Source organism: Lonchura striata, chromosome 20, assembly GCF_046129695.1.
Source record: "Lonchura striata isolate bLonStr1 chromosome 20, bLonStr1.mat, whole genome shotgun sequence".
In the NCBI taxonomy this organism is placed as follows: Eukaryota; Metazoa; Chordata; class Aves; order Passeriformes; family Estrildidae; genus Lonchura; species Lonchura striata.
In genome coordinates, this window is record NC_134622.1 from 8,436,380 (window position 1) to 8,463,520 (window position 27,141).

General features: G+C 41.4%; 1 protein-coding gene across 1 annotated transcript; it reads left to right on the forward strand.

The window, feature by feature from the left end:
• Positions 1-8,297: 8,297 nt before the first annotated feature.
• TRPV3 (transient receptor potential cation channel subfamily V member 3) lies at positions 8,298-26,803 on the forward strand. Its single transcript, XM_021524911.3, has 18 exons — positions 8,298-8,347; positions 12,183-12,305; positions 14,760-14,864; positions 16,413-16,499; positions 17,552-17,709; positions 18,438-18,614; positions 18,799-18,939; positions 19,134-19,414; positions 20,050-20,226; positions 21,045-21,203; positions 21,627-21,728; positions 22,906-22,979; positions 23,568-23,733; positions 24,210-24,276; positions 24,602-24,873; positions 25,282-25,394; positions 25,999-26,069; positions 26,548-26,803. The coding sequence occupies exons 2-18, from the start codon at positions 12,187-12,189 to the stop codon at positions 26,640-26,642; spliced, it is 2,364 nt and encodes a 787-aa protein (XP_021380586.1). The 5' UTR covers positions 8,298-8,347; positions 12,183-12,186; the 3' UTR covers positions 26,643-26,803.
• Positions 26,804-27,141: the final 338 nt, after the last annotated feature.

Below are 27,141 nucleotides of genomic sequence, written 5' to 3' on the forward strand. Positions count from 1 at the left end.
TGTTTCTTTGGTTAGCATCACTTAGGACAAATGTAATTTTATTTTCACAGTTTGTAGGGTATAACCAGAGAAAACTGACAAAGGATTTGAAATAATTACTTGAAGAAAGTCAGAATTTGAACTGGAAATAATCAGAATTCAGTGTCTCTGGTGAACAAGGAAGCTACAGAAGATGTTTAAAGTAGGTGTGTTCAGTTTTGTATCTAAACCCTTGGTAGCAGTCTCTAGATGCCACTCAAAGCTTCATTATGCCCCACTCTGAGCATGGCAAGAGACAATCCATGTCTCTCTCACAGCTGAGTGGGCCAGACAAGCTGAGACAGTGAAATGATTTATTATTCAAACTACTAAGAATAAACATAGAAAGGAGGTGACCAGAAAAACACAGTTGGTTGTCTCCATGCTTTGTGTGCCATGGCAAATTTATGCTTGGAGGGACACCAGGATTATGATATAGCATTCATTACATTTCTGTTTTCCCTGGGAGGAATTCATTTTTCATCAGCCTGGGTAGAGACCTAATTCACTGCTCAAAATCCATCCTGATTTCCATCAAGAGCCTGTCCAGAAGGGTTGGTCACTGCCCTGGGTAACCTGAACACATCCTACACTCTGCCTTCCTGCTCCAAAAGATCACAGAGACTGCAAAGGACTTCTTAAAACCAGAAAGGCCGAAATTCAGGCTGAAAACATACATCAGAATGATGCTGTGGTTAAGAATGTAAATGCCTTATATTTGTGGGATAGGGTGGTGCTGGTGGGGTTTTTGGTTGCATTTCTAAAATCCCTTAATCTTCTCTGGGAGGCAAACAAAGTACACTTTTCTAGAGGGAGTTATTACCAAGCTCTCAGAATTTCCAGCTAAATCATGACTTCAGTTCCTGCAATGGTCACAGATTTATATTTATTTCCCACAGATGGGGAGGTTCAGCCTGGCAGTAACTTCAATTCAGGAAGTGTTTGTCTTTAAGGAATAGCACCTTTCTGTTCCTACTGCTGACACCTGCACTGAGGAGGAGCATGGCCTTGCAATAAATGATCTTTAATTGGGTTGTTTTGTGGAGGTTCTGCTCACCTTGACATATTTTGCAGGTCTTGAAAAAGTCTTTTAGTTTGAAGTTTTTGTAATTATTTCACACGGAACATGGTTAGAAACGGCACATGGGCCCTGTGCTGTTCTTTGAGGCTTGCAGGGGGTAAAAATCTGTCTTCTCACCATTATTAATTACATTAATTTGTGTCTACACTTAATAGGAGATAATCAGGTTGGAAAACTGTATATATATAAATAAACAAATAAATATCTATATATAACCCCCAGGTCCTAATAACCACGGTGGACCTGGAGCAAAACAAATAGAGGATGGCAGCTGTAATTAACAATAACTGCATATGTGTGTGGATGGAGATAGCAGGAAGGGGTGAGCTGGCCTCAGCTTCCCTGGGAGGTGAAAAGGGATCCATGAACATGTGGAAAAACAAAACCACAATCTCAGTATTGACAGCATTTCCATACCTGAGCTGCAAGTGGTCGAGTCAGCCATGAAAACAGCTGCTTTTCAAACTCCAGTAATTCCTGAATTATTGAGAAAAACACACACCCTGCCTGAAAACCTTGGAGCAACACATCCTGCTGTTCATGTGCCCCCTGCCACAGCTGCACCAGAGTGTGAATATCCCCTGTCCTAATTAAACACCAATGTTAATCCCTTCTGAGGCAGCTTTTAGTGGGGTCTGTGGCAGGGCAGGGCCCACAAGAGGGGTTCTACACCAAGGGTGGGGCTGCTGCTCTTCCCCTGGGACAGCCCCTCTCCCTCTGGTGCCACTGCCCTGCTTTGCTGCCTCTGCTCAAATTCATGGCACACAATCAGATTTTTTTGCCAAACATCAGCTCATTCTGTCACTCTTCTGTGGCCTGGATATCAGACTCACTCAAGGATCTTTGCTGGAGCCCTTAACTTAAAACCTCACAGGGTTTGCTCAGCAGGTGCTGCTGTGCTACAAAACACAGGATCCTGCCAACTCCAGCTTTAAGGGATAAAGCCACTGCTCTCAGCTTCTGAGGCTTCAAGTTTTCAGAACCACAGTAATAGGAATTTTATGGTGTTTTTGTTCAAAATGTTGTGGTAAATCTTCCAAACTCAAAAAAAAAAAATCACTAAAAATCCCAGGCAAGCTGGGGATCAGGCAGTGTCTTGAGTATTTGAGAGCAGCTTTCAGGCCTCAGAGAAAACCCTGTTGCAGTGAAAGATACTTCTTACAAGTCTCCATGTCTGCTCCATTGGGCACAGGCATGGATTTACCTGGCCTGAGGAGGAAGAGGATTTAACTGATGCTGCCAGAATCAGCACAGACACCCTGGGTCTTCTTGATGTGGTTCTAGGGCTCTGAAGTGCTTCCCATTAGCCACACCATGCAGGCTGGGATTCCTTCTCACTCTGAAATAGCTTCCACAGAGGAAATCTAGATCCAGTTTCTCCTACAGCAGATATTAATCTTCAAAACATGTAGTAGGGAACACTTATTTCTCTGGGAAGGAGGAGAAATCAAACAGCTGAGCTCACTGGGCTTCTCCCCTCCTTTGGTGCTGGTGGTGCTGTGGCTCCATCTCCATTTGTAACATTCCCAGTTCCTGTGGGCAGGGCATGAGTGGGCACGAGGAGACGCCAACACTCACAGGATCATTGAGGTTTTTCAGGCTCCATCACCACCCAGAGCTGTGTTCCACAGTCATTGCTATAATCAGTCTCTAAAATCAACATTTTAGTCACCTGGATGTTGGTATGAAAGGAGGAATTGCCATGTCAAGCAGTGGGAGCAGCTCCCAGTTCCAGGAACTGGAGGAAGTGTCTGACTCACTGGGCCAGAAAGAGCAGTTTCCAACCATGTCACCAAGTCCAAGTCACTTCTTTCCAAGCTGACAGAGGAGGTTTAAGCCAAGCAGTTCCTCTTTTTCCAGAGGAGAATGTGGGTGATGAACCAGCCAGGGAAAAGGGAGCCTCAACTCCTGTTAGAGAAGGAAAGCCTAGACAGCTTTAGGGGCAAAGAGGAACACAACATCCCTCATCACAGGAGTTTAGGGCTGGAAATATGTGAAGTTTTCTCTAGAGGATGATTGCAGGGACAGATAGAAACAGCTGGTTTTGAAATATGCACAGAATAACCTAAAACTGAGGGAGGAGATGATTTGCATACGGAAAGAGGTTTTAATTAGAATAATGGGTCGAAACTGAGGCACGGAAAACATATCCTGAAAAGATGCTGGGGCACATATGATACATGTCTACCCAAAGAATTCCCTTTGGAATCCCTGGAAGTTACAAACACCAGATTTATCCAGTGCCCTCCTGACTGCAGCAACAAGGAACCTGCAGGATTTAGAGCTCTTGTTTTGGGGACCCAAAGCATCTGAGGGCTTATTTCAGCTGGTAGATGATCACCTTCAATTCTTCATTTATTTGCCAGAAAGAACTTGACAAAAAGTGGAGGGGGCCTGCAGGGACTTCAGTTTGTTATAGCTCCTGAGCGTTTCATATGCTGCTGCAGCTGATACAAATTTTGTCTCTCATTTTAAGGCCTGATAGTGGGTGAATTTTTGTTTCCCTCCTGTGTCTTACAAGTCTAAAGAGATTTTTGGAGAAGGAATGGAAATAAACAATCCCCCAGATTTAGATGGATAAGACAGATTCAAATATCCCAATTTTAGGAAGGGAGGTTTGATGTTTTTAAAAATCAAATGACTGAACCATTAGTTCAACCTGAATTTCTTAGAACATGAAAGTTCCTCCCCAGGTTTGGTGCTCACCCTCCAAAAACTATTTGAGTCAAGCAGTGGCAGCACAAGCTTGAGCCAAAAAAAATGCAGCATTTAGGTGGGGCCACGCTTTCCTCACTGTGCATTCCTTGAGGCATTTTCATGTTGCCTCATTCCCCAGCGCTGCTCAGCATTACCAGAAACTCTGCACCACAACTGAAGAGTCTCAAACTCAGCCTGAAACAGCTGCAGAACAACCCTGACCTAGTTGGGAGTGTGAGGCTCAGCAGCCAAGAGAGGTCTGTGCTTTGGGAGACCTCTCTGAGCTGGGATGTGTCACACAGGAGGCTTGGCTCCCTCAGCCAAGAGGCAATTGCAGGAAAAGATGCCTCTCTGCTGCTTTTAAAACTGGTTTTATTTTTTCTTCCAAAGGTCTTATGGCCTGGTGAGCCTCCCCACTGTGTGCCCAGCCTGTGACACACAGCACCAGCAGCAGGACATGCTCACAGGACAGGGACAAGAGCCACCGCCCTGCACATCTGGACATGCACATCTGTACACAGAGGGCTGTCAAAGGAATCTGTAAGTTTGGGCTGTTAGGTTTTGCCTCAGGAGTGCCAGAGAACAGCACAAATGCAGGAAAACACACTGGAAAAAAGGTAACAAATCCATTCTTGCCACTGCTTATCATGATCTCATGCTTAGGTAGCCCTGACACTTTGCCAAGAGGGATAACTGTGGCCTGAAGTCAAATATTGATGCCACTAACATAAAGTGGGTTTTTACTGCACTTATTTCAACTTAATAATTACTGAGCCCATGCCTGCATAGGGAATTGGCCACAGATGTGGGAATTAGGGAGATGCAGGTGGAAGTGAGCAGTCTGTCAGCTGGGGAGAGGGTATAATAAGGGGGGAAGGGAGGCAGCTTTGGGTTTTTGGCTGGAGGGAGTGGGTAGAAACTGAGATATAGGGTCAGGCTTTTCTTTGCTCTTCTGCTCTCTTCATATGAGCCCTGGCTGTGATGCAGCAGGGCACGGCTCAAATGCAGAATAAAAATGTTTTTCCCTGCTGCAGAAAGGAAGAAAACAGCAGGGACAGACTGAGGAGGGCCATGACTGGAGTTCCTTCCTGTGCTGAGCAGGACTCTCAGGGCAGCTGCTGGAATCAGGTCCAGCATGTGTAGCTTGGAAGAACAGAAAATAATTAGGATAACAATTCTTTTGCCCAAGCAGAAAGAATAAACTGCACAGTGCCACAGTTGCAGGGAATATATTTGTGATGGAGGTTCCAGCAACCCTTCTCATCCCCTCATGCATGAGACTGTTCTCTGGCAGGGATCTTTAGGAATCAGCTCTCCAGTGCAAAAATGCATCATAGAATTGCTAAAGAGGCCGACTTGTCCCTGCAGCCCAGACTGCACCAACTGGTAAGTGATATATCCCAGTATTTTCCTGGAATGACTTCCCACAAGGCTGTCTCTTGGTAGGTGACAGTCACACACTTGCAGGCTAATTCATGTTCCTGTTGCTCAGCTGCATAAAGCAGCCTCTTATCTTGCAATTTACGAGCCTAATGTGTAAATATTTGCAAGCGCTTATCAGTTGTTTGGAGAGGTGTGAAAAGCTCTTAGTAGAGCAGCGCACAGAGGTGATCCCAGGACAAGTTTAACTCTGAGGGGAGGGGTGAGGAGAGCACAGTGAAAAATCATGGGAGACTCCTGTGAACCAGTTAAACACTATGCTCAGGGGAAGTGGGATGCTACTGGTATGCTTTTAATTCTCATATTTTGGATTATTTTTAAGGAGCTTGGGGGATGGAATGATGACAATAAGTAAATTACAATTATTCTTGATGTTACTCAAGGTCAAAAATGTATTTAGATAGTGGCTTTTCCCATAAGTGAATCTGCTGGGGTACTAAAAATCAGAGAATTAAATATAAAATCTGAATAGCTTCTAATGTGAGTTTGCCTGGGACGGTGTCCTGTATCAGCAGAAGAGCAAACGCTGCTCTGACTTGCTGATGTCAGATGGAAAATCTCCAAATGCTCATTCTTCCCCATCTGGGGTTTCCTTCATCTTGTTCATTTTGGTTTCTACTGAGTCTAACACTTGCTAGGAAAACAAAATAATGCCACGTAGGGCTTCTGCTACTTATTTGTGCTGTGCAGACTGTCCAAAGCTGAAATTTTCAAGTAATTTTTAATAGGAAATGCATGTTATTAATGTTCTCAACCCTTATGGCATCTCTTCAGTAGCTGGAGCAGCAGCTGGTGACTGCTGTAAAACTCTATAAAATGGTCATGGACAGAGCCTCTTGGAAAACCCTCCATGGCTCCTGAAATTGCTGCCCTTGTCAGAAACAGCGGGGTGGAGCAGGGGACAAAAAGGCTGAGCAGGTTGATGATTAAAACTGGAAGAAAATGTTCGCACAGATGTGACTGGCTGTAGCTCTGCCTCTCACTTCCTGCCCCTCAAGTCTGTCCTCACAAGCAGCCCAGCTCAGGCTCACAGCACCCCAAAATTCTGTTTTCAGGGACATCAGCCAGAACCAGGCAGGGCTCCTGCTCCCCAGATCTGAGAGGAAAGGCCACACTGGGGTTCAGGGGGTCAAGGCTGCCCTGGCAGGGCAAGGAGCAGCTCACAGAGCAGGCAGGGTGGAGTGGAGCTGCTGTGAGCTGCTCTCAGCTCCTGCAGTCCCTGCACCTCTCTGTGGGCAGCAGGGCTCTGCCTCTCTTGCTGCTGCTTGTCCTGGTTTTTCCTCTCTGGATAACTGCCACAACATTATAAATAGACCTTGCTGCTAGGTGCCGTGTTCTGCTAAACCCCACAGATCTGGCTGCTTTCAGATATAGCTGCTTTCCAAATTCAAAGTCCTGCTTGCTGCCAAATTCATTTTCCCTCCTTAGCAAAAGGATTTCTGTTACTGTGGTTGATCAGAGGTAAAGCAAGAGTCCTCAAATGCACCTTCACCCAGATTTCATATGCCTTTTCCCATTTCCATCCTCAGAGTGACTTCAATTAAACAGTTCCTTGCAGTTTGTGTTGAGAACCAAGCTGGTGCTGTCCCAGGCAGGAGGGAATGGCAGGACCCAATCTTTATTCCAGGTTCTTACACTAAAAGACCATCAAAGCAGCTGCCTCTGGGTTGTCAGAGCTCTGTTCAGGCATTTGGCAAGATGTGAACAACATCTCCTGGCACGGGGTTTGGAACAGAGCAGGAATTTGTCAGGCAGAGTTGGTTGTGTGCTCAGCACCTCCAACCAAAGGGATCCCCAGTGCCAAACACAACCAGCCCAGGCAGAGCCCCTTTCCCCATGCAGCTGCTGGGAGCTGATTCATTAGCAGGAGCTGTGCAGTGCTCCTGGCATTTCACACAAGGTCTGAGGCAAATGTAACACCCAGCAGACCTGTTTTTAAAAATAATTTATGAACAGGAGGAGCTTACCTTAAGTTTGTAGATGTACTTTAATGCCATAGTCTTTGGATTAAAATGTCTGTGTTGTAGTAGCCAAAGATATTTTGGTTTTACTTCCAAAATTTGCCCTATGTCCTACCAAAAAACACCACCCAAACTTGACTTTTTTTTGCCCTTGTCTACAGCTGAAAAAAGATTCCTGTTTTGCTGCCTATCTAATAATTAACTCAAGACCAGCAGCTGTAAATACACCTTGCAGGTCTGACTACAAAGACATAGGAGTTTTTCACATCCTATTTCTGGTGATAATGCAAAGACTCTATAAAAAGAGCAGAGGAACTTATGGTCACTCTTTTGGTATGTGCCAGACCAGAATTCTGCATTCACCATTGCTCAACAGCTCCAAAATAGAAAAGCTGAGAAAAGTCATTGCCTGTCACAGGGATGTGAAGCCCAACTGGTTATGTTCCCACAGCCCCTGTGGGGACATATTCATTAAAAACTTTTACAGGTAGAGAAAAATGTAAACATACCCCCCATGTTTTCCCTGACAGCACTGTGCAATTATAAGATTTTCTAATGTAGTTTGTGAATTTTTGAAGTAACAGCAAAAATTTCTGCTTGCTGGAGCACTTAGGATCACTTCCTTGTTTTTGCTTTCTGCATTCTGAGTCGGTCCTTGCTATGTAACAAACTGAGCATGACATAAAGGTGTCATTTACAACCCAAATGCAGCTGCATGACCATTTCCCTTTGCAAAGAGCGTGTAAACTGCAGAGCAGCAATCACCTGAGATACTCCACTGCTGCCGTGAAGTCACCTGTGAGCAACTCAGCTTTGGTAACACTCCAGTGTGTAATTACTGCCTGTGTGTCATCCCACTTTAGCAGCTCTGAAGTCAAGAGTTGTTGCCTGGCCAGTTTCTCCCTGCTCCCTAATTTCAGATGGAGCAAACTCCGTGCGGCCGCGGTTCCTCGGCGCTCCCCTGGCTCTGCTCCCCAGCTGAGCACACCAGATGCCTGGAGCAGGGTACTTTTGTGTTTTTGGGATAGTCTGGAGCCTGAGTGTGGTTTTGGTCCTTTGGCAGATGAGTTTTGGATGTTGTCAGCGGGGCTTTGCTTTGGTTTTCGCCGCCCAGATCCGTCCACGCCGACATGGAGGTGCTGTGAGCGGGGTGAGTGCTCCAGGGGTGTTTGGGGTGATGCTTTGGAGAGAGGGAAATCTGCCAGAGACAGAGGTGGAAGCCATCCTTCACAGAGAAAATGTGTTTCTGTTGTGCTTGTTTCTGTTTTTCTAGTCTGTGAATGGCTCTCCTGAGCTGTGCTATTTCCTTGGGTATTCAGGAGTGAAGAAGGACAGGCCTGATTTAATTTGTGTTTGTCAGCCTGGACACTGTTGCACTTCCTAATTCCTGTGCCAAGGGGATCCAAAACATAATATCAGAACTTTAATACCTTCATCATCTTCCACCAAAAATTTCAGCTACTGTAGTGACCACTGAAAGTCAACTATAAGGTATAGAATAAGTTATTTCAACTCAGAAAAACTCTTATTTTTATTTAATTCAGAAATAGGCGGGTAAATAATTTCAAATCACTTTTCTTCAGGGAAAAAAATATTGCTTTTCAGAGTTTATTAAAAATTTCTATTAGGAAGAACCTTCATAGGAAGGTGAAAATTTCTCACCAAGAAGAGCATTCTTGGTAGCACCTGAAGCCAATGAATGCCCCTCAAAAGTTTAAAAACCTTACAGGAAGATGCAGCTCTTCCTACCGAGTGTAACTTTCTGTTGATATGACTCATAAATAATCATATTTATGATTATTTATGAAAAGTCAAAATGAAGTTTTATCAGCTTTCCCCTCGAAGAGGGGATTTAATTTTTATGGCCAGTAGGAATTAGGTGGTGGGTGCTGGGAAGGGCCATGGTCTGTTCTGAGGCTCTTGGGAGTCACTTCCCCTCCTTGCCCCCAGGGAAGGGGAGACCTTTGTGCCACAACATCACAGCTGAGTCTTTCTTCTGATTTATAGGATTCTCTCTTTAGCCATGTTGTAGAAACTGTTACTGAGATATACAAATATGTGTGATTTTTCCTGTTCTAAGATAAGCAGAAGGTGAGTCTGTGATAATGTGTAGCAATGGCAGAATGCCATTCACCATCACAGATAAATTCCCTTTTCTTACCCCCAGCACACTGGAGGTCAGATACCAAATCCTCAGATCCCTTTCAAAGTAATTCTTGATACTATAAATCAATGCAGGGTTTTTGTCTTGCTGGCCACTTCAAATAAGCCACTTCTCTGGTGGCCTGTAAGTGACAATTAGGGAGATAATGGGAGTAGAAAATAGTTACAACCAAAGACAACATTTTGTATCAGGTTAGGGAAGCTACACTGCTTAGATCTGACACTTTTCAGGCTGCTGCACTATTTTCCTCTTTCTGTCATAGATCACAGGAAATGATAGTGCACTGGAAGCTGCTGAGAGCCCAGCTTAATTTTCATCTCAGCACACAGTTAATTGTGATTAAAAATGAGGCAGACGCTGCCTCAGCACTGTAGCAAGGTACTTCTGCTATGGTGCCTACAGTTATTTACTTGGGCAGGCTGATTAAAATCTCATTTTAAATAGACTTTTTGGCTGGGATACAGTCACATCTCTGTGCTTTTGAAAGTGGAGTCCCTCTGTACTTAAGGAAATCTGTCCTCTTTTTCCTTGCCAAACTGCTTCCTTACATCACTGGTTGTTCAGCAGTCCTTCATCATCCAACACAACTCCAGGGCTATTTTGGTTATTCCCCACCTCTCCTCAGAGGCGCAGCCTGTTCTCGAGCCACTCCTAAAATCTCTGTGCTGAAAACTGACTGCAAAATGGGGCTTGGAGCTGCAGCCCTTGCAGGGAGGTGTTGCCATCTCTGAGCAGCTCCAGCATCACTCACAAACAAGAGGAATTTAGGAATTTAACTCCATCTTTATTCCTCCAGCTCTTCATTCTGCTCTCCCACCCCTCTGACTTCACACCCCACCCAGCTGAGCCCTTCTCAACTTGACAACTCCTTTTGTTGACTTTTGGACTTTCCAACTATTCTCTTCCTTTAAAGCCTTTATTTTGTGAAGCTGTTTAATGTCCATCCCCGCCATGGTCCCCTTTTATTTGATTTATGTCAAGTATCCCATTTGCCTCTTCCTCAGGATGGGGTGTTTTTGCCCACACACTGCTTTGTATTCTTTAAGTACTTGATAAAAAGTACATAGCAGAATTATTTATGAACTAAGCAGGACAACAGTCATTTGTTTGTGCTGTGCTTAGACTAAAAGTTTATCAGTGTGTTCAGTGACACAACATGTATCTGGGGACTTTGTGAATGGCATTTCCAGTGGCACAGACAAACCCCCTTCTCCCACCTCTCCTGTATAATCTCCAAATTCAGCTCTTCGCTGCATTTACTAGAAGCTGTGGTGTACTTTGTATGCAAGTAAAAATATTTTTCCCTTTATAAATTATTTTTCTGAAAGCTGTGACATGAATTCTTAGGAAATTTATCCAAACTAGGAATGTTTCCTAGTGTGAGCACACCTGCCAATGGTAAAAAACATGATAAAAATTTCTTTCCATGCCTGTTTCTTCAGCCAGCCTTTGCAAGGTAAGGAGTCTCTTCCAATGTTTCAAGTTCCTATTCCACAGAGTGCCAAGAGATTACAGCTGCACTTAGGATTGTTTGGACCCTGTAAATTCTCAGCTCTCTGTACTTGGGATTGAAAATTGCCATAATTAAACATTTGTTGTTTATGCATTAATAGACTTTCACTCCAATACCAGTGTATTTGATATTCCTGGCTCCTCTCTCGTACCAGGTGTCATGTCTTCTCAAACACTCTGAACAATCTGCTTTCTGTATCTTGATACTCCCAGAATGAAGGGATCCTGGTGCTAAGGCACACTGACAGTGCTGTGACAGGAGCAGAAAAATTGTGTGTGTACATTTGTCACATTAAGGAAAGTGGAGTAGGAGGGGGAAAAAATGTGTGGTTGATTTTGTTCAAACTTTGCAGGCAAATTATTTTTACCATTTGTCCTTGGGTTTGGAGGCCACTCCCCTGATTTCCTTGGGAATGGATCCCTGACCTCATAAATCTTCCTGAGTGTACCTTCAGTGAATTTTAATGTATCCTGAATTCACCTTCTTGCTTTCAAATTATCCTGGGCCATTTAAAATGATGCCCTTGAGTACTAGATTGAGAAACAGGGAGATAGTTCATTATTCCTTGCAGAATTCATGCTGTTGGTGTTCCCAAGCAGGTAACTGCATCAAGATCCTTTTGTGTCAGGTACTGGTGGTCATTTCCCTCCAGCAGAATCATGGGGTTTTTTTCTTTTTCCTGAGGAAATGTTGGGAAATCACCAGGACACAAATCCTGGATGTTATCCATGTGATAATTTAGCTAAGCTCACCTTGGGCATCGTTTTCAGTCTGCTGCTTCTGCTGTTCCAATGCAGTGAAAACTTTCAGGGATTTTTCTTTGTTCTTTTCACATCTGGAACCTTCCTTTATCTGTTTGCTGTTGCACACATCTTCCTGGGATTTATCACTTTTCTGAAGTTATCTTTATCAAGAGCAGACTGCACAGATTAACTGAAAAGATGCCTAACTTGGGGGCTACTTATAAAAGTCATCTTTCTTTTTCTCTAAATAACACACACTGTCACTGGGACTGACAGGATCCCTTCAGTCTACTTTAGGCACAGGCTTGAATTTATGGTTCTCCTGGTGCCACTTTTAATGGCACTTGTCATAGACTGCAGTTTAATGAGTCATGTGTGGAGCCCTCCAGATTTGACACATGAAATGGTGGAGGTGTGTGCTTAGTGTCTGAAAAATTAGAAATTTTGGGGAAAAAAAGAATCGATATTTGTGTATTTACACGTGAAGAGACTGTAAATGGTAATTTGGTCACCACATTTCCTTCAAAGGAACAGGAGCCAAGTAACTGCTGTTCCTCTACTGCAGAAACATGATTAAAGATAACAACGAAATTGTTCCACTAATGGGCAAGAAAACAAACCTGCCTGGAAATCCCCCTGCAAACCAGCAAGAGAAAAAGGTGACTGAAGGCACTCCCACCAAGAAAAGGTAGGACTCCAGCTGAGCTTTAAACCACAAAAACTCCCTGCTTTATCTCCTTTGGGAGATCTTTGCACTGAAATACCACCAACATCTTTGTTCTCTGTGACCTCACAAGAATTCGATCTAATGATGGATAATGTTTGGTATAAAGTGATCTTTTTAAGAGATCACATGGAAGAACACACCAGGTTTTATATGAGAGATCTTGGCCTGAAAAAAGGAAGCATTTCAAACTTAATCTGTCACATTTCCATGTGAGCCTATGGAGGCTGAGGGCAGGGAGAGCAGGGGGTGTGAAAAGTCCTATCACAAACAGAAACCTAAATTCACTCTCTTTTTCATTAGTCCAGTTAATGAGACTTTTTTGCTGCTTTATAAAATATTCACTTTCATTCATAATTGATATTAGAGAATTAATAAAGGGATTGAGGGTTTGAGAATTAATAAAGGGTTTGTATTTAATATGAATGGGGAAATATGAGCTGTAATTCCTGCCTGATACTATGAAGTCAACTAAGTCACTGTAGAGTGAGGATGAATTTTCATTAATAAACTTTTCATTCTGAAAAATTACTGGTTATTATGGCAATTTCTGAAACTCTGAAGGCCTGGCCAATTGTGGCTGTTCTGACATTTATAATTCCCAATAATCAGAGGAATCACTTTTCACAGGAACGGTGCCATTAGTTATTTGAGATCCACTGCCTGGGTGGTCCAATTTGTCTTTTTGTCATTCAATTCAAGAAGAGAAGCTCTTTGGTGGCATATGGGGGGAGACAAAGTGTCTGAACAGCTCATGATACACCCAGCACTTCAAAAAGGGGCAATTCCCTGGCAGTTTATTGAGTTATAGGAGCATTGCCAAAGCCAAACCCTCAATTACTGAACCCCAATCTCACACTCCTTGTGGCCTCAGGAACAGGAACCCTGGGGTTTATCCCACCTCTCAAGCCAGAGCTCAGGGTGTGGCTGGCAGCATTCCTGCAACACACAGCACCCACATCACGTGGATTTTAATGTAGAGAATTCTATTAATTACATGTTCCAGTGCTGCTTCATGCTGTTCCTTCAGAACTCTCCCTCCCCTGCACCAGCAGAGCTACTGCACTCCCAGGATGGCATTTCTCACTCTCAATATTCACTTTCTTGAAAGCCAGTGGCATTCCCAGCTGGAAGCCCCCGGAATTTGGGGGTTCCAAGTTATAATTAAGCACAGGAAATGCGAGGGGTGGGCGGGGAGGAGGCTGTCAGAGCCTGCTGATGCCTGTGGGCAGAGCACCTGGCCACGTCAGCACCCGGCTATTTGATGGCACCCTGCTTTGCACGGTGGCTTTGGGGGTGGTTTTGCCCTCCTATGACATGCCCAGGTAACCCCCAAGCCAGGAGGGGTGAGGTCTGTCAGCCCCCAAAGCAGGATTCCCTTCCCAGCTGCTGCACAGCTGTTGGATGCCAGAATTAACAGCTGGATCATCGAGCCATTGGAAAAGGAGGTGAACTAGATACTGCTATTTTTAGCAAATATCAGCAGAGATGGTATTTTTAGCAAATATCAGTGGTGTCCTAATAATACCATTTTAAATAATACCTTTTTTTTTTTCTGTTTTGCCATCAATATAACAACTACATCTTCCCCAAAAAATCTTGTTGGAAGTGCAGTTAGATAAGGAATGCCCTATGGACAAACCCATAAATATTAGGTGAATTGGGAAGGTTTTCCAGGTGACTACTGCAACATTTTAGACATGTAAGGCAGTTTCTGAACAACAGCCCCTGTGGGAATTGCTGCATCCACTTCTAAAACTCCTCAGTCTGTGGGAGCTTTAGCAATGTTTTACTGAGATCCAGTAAAACCAAGCCATTGATTTTTGCCTCTCAACTCTGCAGGCTTTTAAAAGGTGAAATCTTTCTTTTCATATCACTTTGTCCGTATTGTTCCAAATTTTATTTCTTTTCACTATCAATATTTATATGATTATTTATCGGGAAAAAAAACTAAGTGTCATGCAGGCAAGGGGACACATTCAGCCCTGATGTCACTGAATGTGTGACCTTTCAAACTTTCTGATTTAATCACTATCACTGTAATGGGTTTGAAATGATCCATCCTGATGGCTCCTGGCTGGAAGAACAGGGACTGGGATTTTAAAAAATCATTTTTGTGTGGCTGGGCAGTGACAGGAGCTGGGTGCAAGGCTGGTTTAGAGATTTCTGCTCACACACGTCGGGATCTGATGCCATGTGTTCCAAAAATACCTTGGGAATTTTGCCCATCTGCCAGCCTGGAAAAGCTGGGCACAGGCTGGGATCCCCTCAGGGAAAGCAGATAAGCCTCAGCTCCAGCTCAGGTTTAATGCCAGGAGAGATAAATGATCAAGCTTACCCTTGGTAGTTCTTTTTTTGGTTTATGGTTGGGCTTGCCTTTAGCACTGATACTTTTTTTTAATGCACTGTCTTCAACAGTTCCCACTTTTTCCTGGAGATTGATGGTTTTGAAAGCAATGCCAGTCCCAATAACACCTCTCCCCCTGTGTTTTCCAAACCCATGGATTCCAATATTCGCCCGTGGTAAGTTCCAGATGCACAAGCAATGGTCCTGCTGCAAATATAGCTATTTTCTTGCCAGCAGCTTCCCCTTAATTCTCCTTGGGCCTCAGTGCCAGGATTTCACATGACTTTTTACAGCTTTTGGACACTTCAAAGACAGAACTTCACTGGAGATTTATCTTTGGTTTTATCTACTGCTGTAGTTTCTATGGAATAAATCAGGCCTCAGATCTGAATAAATTTAAAAATCAATATTTTTTTTTTTTACTCTTAGCCTCTTATTAGAACAAACTCCATGCTCTCACTTGGGTGTTTTCTGCTGTGTGAAGACCACAGCCTAATTTAGCTGTTCCCAGCTGGCTGCTGACGTCTTCTCTCTATTGCTCATTAACAATCAAATGTGGAAATGCTGAATCTGAAATATTTAAAGCAGCCATTTATGCTGAATGAATAGAGAAAAATTATGACTGGGAAGAATACATTTAATTTTAAAAAATGTGTGGGGTACTAACAACCAATAATTATGAGTAAGGGAAATATGTCACAAATCTGGCACAGGCCCAGAATGGCCAAAGTCTTTTGTGGCTGAGGATGTCTGGTCAGCTTTTAGGAATTGGCTGACAGGCTGGTTTTGGTTTCAGAGGAGAGGTGTCCAAATTTCCCCCTCTCAGTCAGGAAGTGACCTGCACATGTGCTTTGTCACCACATTACTCAGCTTTTTGCAGAGGAGACAGATGGATTAGGAATGGACTCAGAGCTCCCAGATTTATTTCAGAGGGAAGGGAACACCTGCAGAGCAATGCTGTCCATGCATCTGTTTTGCCAATAATTAATAGCTCAGGTTCCCTAAATTATTAACCTGAGGTAGTTCATCCAATCTGAACCTTAGAGAAAACAAAAATATAAGTAAGAAACTCATTTATCTTAATTTTTCTTAGTCAGATCTGCTTTTAGGACTGTGTGGAAATTATGTACAGCAATTACAAAATATCCATGCCATTGAAAATCCTTTAAATATATCACCTACACATCTGTTTAGGGCCCAGTCCTCAATTTCTTTCATTCAAGTCAGCCACAAAACACTCCTGAATTGCCTCCAGTGTTCTGTGTAGTAAATCTTTAGGTAAATCTTTCGTTGTGGGCTTGCAACCTACTCACTGCCACTGATTTAGCACTTGTTTTGTGCCAGATGACAAATTAAGCATGTAAAAAGGAAGAATGCAAGTTTCAAGCATTCAGGGTGATGTATAAAAAGCAATGATCATTAAAAAAAAAATAAATAAAGTTCCCACGGTTTCAGGATCTGTAGTGAAATAATAAAACACAAAGCAGATTGCTTTCCTAATGTGGTCTTTTTTTAAATATAATAAAATCCTGAGAGCCTTTTCATTTTTATCACTCACTTTAAAATCCATTTGGGAGATAAAATGATAGAATTAAAAGTCCAATGTCAAACTGGGCTAATTTAAGCTCTAGTGCAGATAATCTATCCTACCATTGAATGTTTCTTCATTCAGTTTGCCAAAATACCTGCTAATATTTTGGCACATTTGTTTTTCTTTCCTGCAGTGCATCTGCAAATGGGGAAGACATGGATTCCCCTCAGTCTCTTCAGGATGATGCCACAGAGTACAGCCCTAATGTGGACAGCTGTGGGTGAGTGAAGGCACAAATATTTCTCAACACATTTTCAACTGATTCAATATGTAGTAAGGTAGATATTACCTATTTTTCCTGCCAGTTTTAGGATAAAAGTTCATGTGTGCATGCCTTTCTGATCTTTTAATAATTAAATGTTGAAATAAACAACTCTAATCTCTCAATTTTCATATTTAGTGTGAGGATTCTTTATATAAAATGGATTTTTTTTAGATGGCAATGCAGGACCCACACACCACAACCAGGCATGGAGTATTTCTGCTTGGGGGAAATATGAAATCATTATTTTTCCAGAATAAAGGATGATTAGAAAGTGGTGTAAGATGTGAGGTTAAGATCTGTATTCTGCAGTGAGAGCAACCCAAAGTCACCTCAGCACTGCAGTCAGCTGTGGTAAAGTGTTCCTTAGCCTTTATTCTTGGAGAATGAATAAAAATGAATATAATAAAATTAATAAAACACAAAATACTTGAAAAATGTGCTGTTTATTATAAAGCAGCCTCTCAACAGCCCCCTTAGCTGCAGATAAGCCATGTGAAAAATATTCTGAGCTATACATGGCAGAGGGGCAAATTCGTGTAGTCTGGGGCCAACAACTATATTTGGTTTTACCCTTTTTTAAAAAATAAAAGAAACCAGGATAAATTGCACCAGAAGTTTCATGAATAAAGGATGATCAGAAAGTGGTTTAAGATGTGAGGTTAAGATCTGTCTTCTGCAGTGAGAGCAGCCCAAAGTCACCTCAGCACTGCAGTCAGTAGTGGCAGAGCAAAGAAGTGTTCCTTAGCCTTTATCCTAGGAGGATGGGCAAACTGAATAAAACACAAAATACTTGGAAAATGTGCTGTTTATAATAAAGCAGCCTCTCAACACCCCACTTAGCTTCAGATAAGCAAGATGAAAAATACTCTGAGCTATACATGGCAGTGGGGCAAGTTTATGTAGTCTGGGGCCAACAACTGTATTCGGTTTTACTCTTCTTAAAAAAAAAAAATAATAAACCAGGATAAATTGCACCAGCAACTTCATGATGATTTCTTCCAATTCAGTGCTACCACATGCCAAGACCCTGAGCTGAGGAGTGCCAGGAAGAAGCTGAAGAGGAACCTGTTCCGGGCAGTGTCCGAGGGGAACGCGGAGGAGCTGCAGCGGCTGCTGGCCGAGCTGAGGGAGCGCTCGGGCTCCTGCACCTCCCTGCCCGTGCCAGGTGAGCCCTGAGGCACCCAGGCTGTGCCTCAGCTCTTAGATTTTATGTTTTGCACATTCTCTGCTGCTTTACTCTGCATTTCTGAGCTTCGTATTAGGGGATGGTGAGCTCTCTGCGCAGAGCAGGGAGACAAAACAATTCCTTCTCCAGCTGGGCACCAAGGACAAATGATCCAAATCTCAGGCCCAAGAGCACAAACCACGTGGGCTGAAGAGAGAAAAACAAGAAGGATGGGACTTCATAACCTAGGCTGTAATTGGACAATTTACTCCAATATGCAAATGGAGACCTTGTGTCCAGTTTGTGACCATTTTGGTTGATCTTGGCTGTAGCCCTGGCTGGGCTCTTGTGCTGCCCAAGGTGGATCCATTGAGGATTCTAAGAAATCCCTACTTTGTTTAACTCTGTCCAGCCTCCATTTTAGGTCAGCCTTCTCAAGGTACCAGGGGTGGGCTGCCAGCTCTTCTGGCAGCTCAGGTGCAGCCCAAACCCGTGAATTATCTTTATTTCCTTGTGAATTATCTTTATTTCCCTGAGACTTTGGCAGTTACGGCACCAGGATGTCCAACAGGAACACCAAGTTTGCTTTGGTGCTCAAGAACAAAGTGAACAGGATGGAGTCATGGTTTGGCACATAGTTTTTGTTCATCTGTATCCTCAGGTTTCACCCTTAATGAACAGAAATTTCATAAATAACAATGATCTAAACTCAAAATTCACTCTTGTAGATTACCTGATGAAGAAGTTCACAGCTGCAGACACTGGCAAAACTTGTCTGATGAAAGCTCTGCTGAACATCAACCAGAACACAAATGAGATAGTGAACATGCTCCTGTCCTTTGCAGAGGAAAATGGCATTTTGGAGAGATTCATCAATGCAGCATACACAGAAGAGGCATATAAAGGTATTGCCATCTGATAGCTGTTTTAGTTATATGGTTAAACATAACCTCAATAAAATAATGATGGTTTAAATCCCTTGAACCAACTTTTATTCATTATCACTGGTGCCATCTTTTGTGAAACATAATTTATGTTTCAGAGTGTACTTGAGAGACTCAGCCCTAAATTCCTGTGTCTGCTTTTCAGGCCAGACAGCTCTAAATATTGCCATTGAGAGGAGACAGTATGAAATCACCCAGAGCCTCATAGAGAAAGGAGCAGATGTCAATGCTCATGCCCAGGGTATTTTCTTTAATCCCAAGCACAAGCATGAAGGCTTTTATTTTGGTAAGTGGAATTGAGATTTTTCTGGAAAAGTTAAGAAGGAATAACCAAAACCTCCATAAAACAAGAGCTTAATCCAGTGCAGTCAATATATAAATGTGCTTTCACATATTAAGATATTTAACACAATATTTTCTATTCTGATTTGAATGCTTGGAATGAGCCATGACCACTTGTTGCATTTTGTGATTCTGCAGGTGAGACTGCCCTGGCTTTGGCAGCATGTACCAACCAGCCAGACATAATTGAGCTGTTAATGGACAATGCCAGGACCAATATTTCCTCTCAGGATTCCAGAGGAAACAACATCCTCCATGCATTAGTGACCGTGGCAGAGGACTCCAAAACACAGAATGATTTTGTGATCAGAATGTATGACATGATCCTGCTGAAAAGTAAAGACAGAACTCTGGAAACAACCAAGAATAAGGAGGGTTTGACACCGCTGCAATTAGCTGCAAAAACTGGGAAATTAGAGGTGGGTGTGATTTCAGTAGCATCTAGGAGAAACCTGTGCTCTGGCACATCTCATTCCAGGTTGGTTATGCTGTTTTGTATCAGTATTAGTGAGCTAATTTTGTTCAAAATACAGATATTTCCATTGCAGTGTTGTTTAAATGCTTCAGGGTTTCCCAGTAACTCCCTCCCTCTGTACAAACTACACAAGCTGTTTAGAACCAGGCTTCTGTTGTAGAGAAATTTTGCATTTACCACCAGACAATTTCAGAAATCTCACTAGAACTGCTCTGTTGTACTGCTGTAGAGTTTGGTTTGCATAAATCAACTGTAGTGTAAAGAATTGGCAGTAAGATGATTTAGAAAGGAATTAAGTCCTTAAGGAAGGCATAAATGAACACATAGAAAATTGTACTTTCATCCTTTAGAAAAATATCTCTGACAGAAAATCTGAAGGTACTAAAACCACTAAACTTATTTCTTAGAGGTTTTTCACCTCCAGCACCCCTCACTGAATAACAAAATTACAAATATGTTAAATTGAACAACTGTACAAAATGTTAAAGATAAAAGGTGGAGTTTGGGCAAGTGTATTCATGTGTTTCTTCTTTCCCATGAACAGCACAGCTGCTGACAAATGATCTGTTCATGTTTTAGATTCTGAAGTACATCCTGAGCAGAGAGATCAGAGAGAAGCCAAACAGGAGCCTGTCAAGAAAATTCACAGACTGGGCTTATGGTCCTGTTCAATCTTCTCTGTATGACCTGACAGAGCTGGACACCACTGCTGACAACTCAGTACTGGAAATCATTGTCTATAATACAAATATTGGTGTAAGTTGCCTATTTATATAAACCAAACATCTATATTATTAAAAATACGATAAAAATGATTAAATTCTTTTAAATATTTAAACATTACTTAAATTACTAAATCTAAATTATTATTTAAATATTATTTAAATAAAAATATAAAGCAATACACTATTAAATAAATAAAATATTTTTATATAATAAATATAATAATTACAATAATATATAGTAAAAATATTTTTTTTCTAGCAGTACCCCCATTTTAGAAGTGTCAGCCTTGCTTGTGAACAGTAATTCATGTTTCTCAGTTATTGTATCAGGAGCAGGATAAATTTTATGCTGCATAATGTCAGCTGTAAGCAAATATGCATTTAGCTCCTACAACACAGGTTAGTTATTTTGGGAGTGTCTTTTCCTACATTTGAAGCATTAATTTGACTTAGGAACATAAATATGGCCAAGCTGGTCAGACCAAATAAACTTTACTTAACAGGTTTGTATTTTAGGTGTTTAGGAGTGTTTGATTTACAAAGCCAAGATTTTATATTTGCTGAATTCAAATTCTTCCAAAACTTCCAAAAGGAAGCAGGACCAGGAGTTCCCAGGAGAGTTTAACTCAGAAATAATTCACCAGGCTGGGAATTATCCCAGCAGGAGGAGGAATGGTCTCTTTCTCCCATCCCAGAAAGGTCTGGCACATCCCTGAGCACAGAGGTGTTCCTAGAGCAGCAAGGATAGCATGGAATAAAATACACAAAATTCACACCTAAAACTCAGTTCCCTTACAGGCAGGAAGTTGAAATATTTAAATTTTGCATGTATTTTATTTTTCTCCTCAGAATCGTCACGAGATGCTGACTTTGGAGCCTCTGAACTCACTGCTGAGGATGAAATGGAAGAAGTTTGCAAGGCACATGTTCTTCATGTCCTGCTGCTTTTATTTCCTGTACAATGTAACATTAACATTGGTTTCCTACCACAGGCCCAATACAAATGAAGTGAGTGCAGCAGCTGAGCCTCACCAAATTGTACTGATTTAAAAGACAATGGTATTTCCTGAATTGTATTTAAAATGCTAAAGCAAGGCTACATATTGGAGTATCTGGGTATAGAGAGACCATGTTCTCCCACATCAGATTTGCATTTTGTGGAAGTGACCTAAAATACAAGTAAATGATACAAAGACTGTGGAATTTCTGAAGGTAGGAAAAGGTTGTTTTTTTTTTTTTCCTTTAAGAAAGAAACTTCTGATATTTCAAACACCTCTGTTAGGGGGCTCATTGTGTAAATACATAAAGAAAATTCTCCCTGGAGGGAAAGAAATTGTGAATTTAGAGAGTTACAGGTGTGAGGGTTTCTCTTGCTTTGCCTTTTACCCTTCAGGGATGGAGCTGAAATTTTCCTTCTGGATTTCTTTGCAGGCTCCTCCTTATCCACTGGCTCTAACTCAAGGAGTGGGGTGGCTGCAGTTGTCAGGACAGGTGATGGTTATGTTAGGAGCAATATTTTTAGCCATAAAAGAGGTAAGATTTTTTTTTTTTGGAAACAAATATACAGCTAATTGGTAAAGAACTTCTCTAAATTTATGAATATGCTGCTGCTGATATTGGCAATACACATGTAGTGTCTCTGACATGTGTAATTTTCAAATCTTTGGCACAATCACTTATGACCCTGATTATATATTTGATTACAACGGTGAAATAAATCTAAGGATGTTTGCTTTTCAAATTTTCAATGCAGAGATCTTTGTATAATATCAGTATTGTCAAATTATTAGCTTTAAGGACAAAAGAATTGCAAATTATAATGAACAACAAATCTTGTGGTATAATTTTGCCATGTACTGTAAGTAATTAAAACCAGTAACTTAAATTATTCCAGAGATGACAGAATTTGAGCTTCTGAATTTACAGCCTGTCCTGGTTTAGGGCAAATTTGGGAGAAAACCTCTGGAAGGAGCTCCCAGAAAGCAAACCCCCACAGCCCCTTCCCCAACCTGATTTGAGAAGAATTTCCTCAGAGAGAAGTGGAAAAAATGTGTTTGTTTAACAGGCAAAGCACTCCCCAGCACAAAAAAAAATGAACAACACCAGATGACAAAACTTTTTCACCACTCTGAGGTGATGACAAATTCAGAAAGTCTCTCCTGGGAGTGGTTGCTCTGTTATCAGTCCCTGCTGCTGCAGCCCACAGAGTGCAAACTCCTGGTGTTTTCCAGGTCCCAGCCCAGAGCAGGTTCAAATGGTTCCAAAAAAAAAACGGGAAAGAAAGATAGTCCAGGGGAAAATTCAGACTGCCCAGCTAAACTTAACTAACAAGCAAAAACAAAGGCAAGCAGGGGCAAGAGCAAAGAGGAAGAACAAAGTCAAAAGCCAAAAGCAAAAGCAGCACTATGCACTATGTCTGTATCCAGCAGCCCGTGGGGGAGTGAGCAGGGTGATAACAAAACCAAACCTGGTTTTTCAGAGCCAGTCTTGAAGGCACAGACATAACATCCAGCATCAACAGGACAGACAGCTGGGGATACAAACATCATAACATCACCCTAGGACACAGCTCTATAAAAAAAATCATTCTAAAGATTACCACCTCTTGTCAATAGATGGATTGGTTTGGAGCACTAGTTATTTTGAAAAACAGGTTTTGAGGTCTCCTTTCTCTTCACTATGCCTGCATTTTCTGTTTCTGCCTGCACAGAGTGTGGCCATCTTCCTGCTCAGGCCCTCAGACCTGCAGTCCATTCTCTCTGATGCCTGGTTCCACTTTGCATTGTAAGTCTGATGTGTATATATTTTTTTCTATCTCATGGTTACAGAGAATGTGCTTCTCTATCAGATATTTACTTTTTCCCCTCAAAATTATCAGTTTTAGAGGGATGGATGTAAGTTTGCCTGCAGCTTTTCTGTAACAAACTCTTGGTTGCACTGTCAGTGACAATACCAGGACTGATGTGCATGGAGTGGATTTTTCCCACCTGCCAATGTCTTCCCTGTTTGTGGAAAATCTGTAATGATTCTATCAATTCATTAAGCTAAAGCTGCAATTAAATGGCTTCTAAGTATTATAAGGTTTCTTACAATTCTGTCAGCAGTATCTTCATTGAGCAGCTGTTTTGGGGAGAATAATTTACCTAAATTAATAAATTTAATAAATATAATCCTTATATGTTAATACACTGCTTGCACTGAACTATTTTATCATTAAACTACAATGCCAGTTTCATGGGGAGAATAAAAAAGCAGCATGAAATTACAAGTTAAGCCTAAAGAGCAATGAAATCTTGTTTTCGTATTTTTCCATTCTGTTGTTGGTTTTGTGCTAGTAATTTCTCTTTTACATATATGTTTGTTTTTTAACAGTTTTATACAAGCTTTGCTTGTGATCTTCTCTGTCTTTTTGTACTTGTTTTCCTACAAAGAACACCTGGTGTGTCTTGTTTTGGCAATGGCCCTTGGCTGGGCCAATATGCTCTATTTCACCAGAGGCTTCCAGTCCATGGGCATTTACAGTGTGATGATTCAAAAGGCAAGTTTTTCTTTTCTTTTACCTGCCTGATGATACTCCATTGTTCTACAATACAAATCAAGTATATTTAGCAATTATTTGTATTTTATAGTTCATTTTAAAATATCTTCTTTCCAGTTTTTATGCATTATTTCAGCGGAACACACTATTTGCTCTTCTTCAACAACAGGAACTAGTTTGTACCTTAATAATGACATTTTTATTACATTAAATATGTGAGTAGCTTGTGCTTTTTCCAGCTAATATAGTTCTGCAGTTTAATTGCATCACAATCTGTAATGTCTGTATTGTACAGAATTAGTCACTCTCAGAGAGCACATGAGGCTTGAGATAAAAAAATCAGACCTTTGGTTTGTTTGCTCAAGGAAAGCAGTCTGATGCTTTAGTGTGTGCCTCACGTGTACCCCTGCAGAATTCAAAAGCACAAAGCTAGTTCTGAATTTTAATTTCAGGCAACTGTTTCATTCCATTTTCAGGTCATCCTGCAAGATGTGATCAAGTTTTTAGTTGTCTACATCGTGTTTTTGCTGGGATTTGGTGTAGGTAAGTGTTCCTGCAGAAAAGCACTGATGCTCAGTGTGAGTAGAAATGTTAGCATTGTTATGGATAAGAACCCTGTTTTCATGAGAGCTCATGTTGGGGTTTCTTCTGGATGTTAAGTTTAGGTGTGAACAGGTTTGTCTCCTGGTCTCAAATCCCTGGAATCTCATTTGGAAGTGGGCACTCTCTGCTCCGGGAGCTGTCACCTAGCTGCTCTGTGTGGCTGGGCAGCTCTGGCTCTCTACAGCAGTTTGAATTCTTTGGGATGAAGTGTCCTGTATTCCTAAATAATGATTGTGACTGAAACTTCCTTGTGCTTTCTTCTCAGCTCTGGCTGCCCTGATTGAGACGTGCCAGGAGGGTGGGGAATGCCACGCCAACAGCAGCCTGGGACCTGTCCTGATGGATCTCTTCAAGCTTACCCTGGGTCTGGGTGACCTGGAGATCCAGCAGAACTCCAAGTACCCCGTGCTGTTTCTCCTGCTCCTCATAACTTTTGTTGTGCTGACTTTTGTTCTTCTCTTGAACATGCTGATTGCGTTAATGGGAGAAACGGTGGAGGATATTTCTAAGGAGAGTGAGCACATCTGGAAACTCCAGGTTTGTTTGGGAATTTGGGAGGTGCTTGGGTTAAAACCCTCATGCTGACACAGCAGGTTAAGTGTTAAAGATAATACTCATTTGGTTTTGTGTGTGAATAATAGAAATAAATAATTCCAGTATTAGAGAACCGTAGGAACTTTGGAATTAACAATCCTAAAGGTGATATCATGGCTTGGATTTCCAACCCATGCCCTGTCATGACTTTCAATCCCCTGAATATGTCACAGGATGATGTGTTTCACTATTTTTCCACGAATCTGAATCCCTGTTTGCACAAATTGTCAGTGATTTGCTGGTTTTGGTGTTAGCTGTGGGTGGAGGCTTGACCTGTTACAAACTGCAAACTGCATGCTGTGAAATCAGACCATGGATAACCTTACTAATTTTACTATTTACTGCCAATAGAGAGCCAGGACTATTTTGGAATTTGAAAAATTCTTACCAAAATGCCTGAGGAAAAAATTCCAGCTGGGAGAACGGTGTAAAGTGGCTGAAAATGACACCAGGGTGTGTTTAAGGTAAAGCAAAACTGGAATCATGTGCTATCAATTCTGCTCTCTTTATGCTGCTTCAAGGTTATTTCTCCTCAAAACCCTCTTTAAAATATTTCTATTATCTCTACAAATTATGCTAGATGCACAAAAATCTAATTTGGTTTTTTTTTTTTTTCAGTTGTAACCAGTTCTTTAAATAGGGAAAATGTATAAATTTTTATGTAGGTAATCTTTTGGTAAGAAAAGATTTTCATCTTCATATGTTTTGACTGTAGAAGCATCAAATCTGTTTGCAGTAAATGTCACTTTATCATAATCTCCTTTGAATGTCAGCTTAAAAGCAATCACAGTTAAGTTGATTGGTAATTGATGATTACCATATTAAAGAACTTTGCTGTTTAATGAAAAGTACTTAAATATTTCAAGACTGTACTAACAATTTGTGAAATTATGAAGTAGTCTTGACATTATTCTCACCTTCACATGGTGCAAAAGACATTCAGGCTTTAGTGCCAGCAAAGCAGGTGGTCAAGTGTGACATTCCCAGGAAGGAATAAAGGGGGAAGATCAGTGATATAGATGGGGGAAAATGCATGGTGATAACACAATTTATGTACAATGTAAACAGGATTAATGAAGTGAAATGGACTGAGTGGAAAACCCATGTTTCATTTATTAATGAAGATCCAGGGCCAACAGGTACTGTGGAATTTTATCACATCCTATTTGCAGAATCTTTTCTTCTTAGAAATGCTTTTTTTTACAGTTTTATACCTTTAAAAACATAAACTCTTATATTAAACCACACATTATTGCTAGAGAAACTAATGGTTAATATGGCAGTGATGTTAAATTACTTTAAGAGACTTGGAGAGAGTGTTGGTGACAAACAAGTTTTGTGACATATATTGGATGACATAAATGTTGGCCAAGAAATCCAAGCCATCCATCTGCTGCCAGGGCACGAGTGTCCTGGAGAAATGAGCTCCCTCTGGGGTGAAAAATTTCTGTAGAAGATATGGTAGCAAACTGAGACCTTGCTGTTTAAATAATACATTTTTTCTTTTTTTTTTTTGTGTTTAACAAAAAAAAAAAAACCAAAAAAAGTGCAAAACTCTGATCTTGCCTATACAGTTTCTACCATATCCTGTTTTGTTTACAATGCATTTTTTTGCAGATCCGAGCAAAATTCAAGATAATTCAAGAACTAATAGCAAAAACACCCTGAATACATTTGAAGAAACGGATGATTTGCCTGAAACTTCTGTTTAGTTGTGCTGTGCTTGACGTGTGGCTCTTCTGAAGGTTAAGAGCATCAGCAGTGGGTGCTGAAAGCTTTGTGGTTGTTTTGGGCAGCTGTAGCCAGCTGGAACACAAACTTTCAGTGACACAGTCTGATGGCTTGAACCCATTTATTCAGAGCAGCTGAGCTGAAATAAATGGGATTATTTCACTGGGTCAGTTCTGAGCCTCTCAAACTGTTCCTGTCCAAGTTTGCCTGATGCTCCTCAAACTTGGCTCGAGATGTTTCATTGGATAAAAAAGGTCAAATGTGAGATATTGCTTCCTTTTGTGGAAAACTAAGGTCATCGTGATCCCAATCTGCTGGTTTTTGGAATCCCTAACTCATAAGAAACTCATTTTGTACACTGAAACAAAAAAGTTCTTGTTGTGGAGAAAAGCAAAGCATTTCAGTTCTGAAGATGACTAAATGAAGTATGTCATTCTGAAATCACGAGGTTCTGGGTACATTTGCAGCTTTTGCATTGAC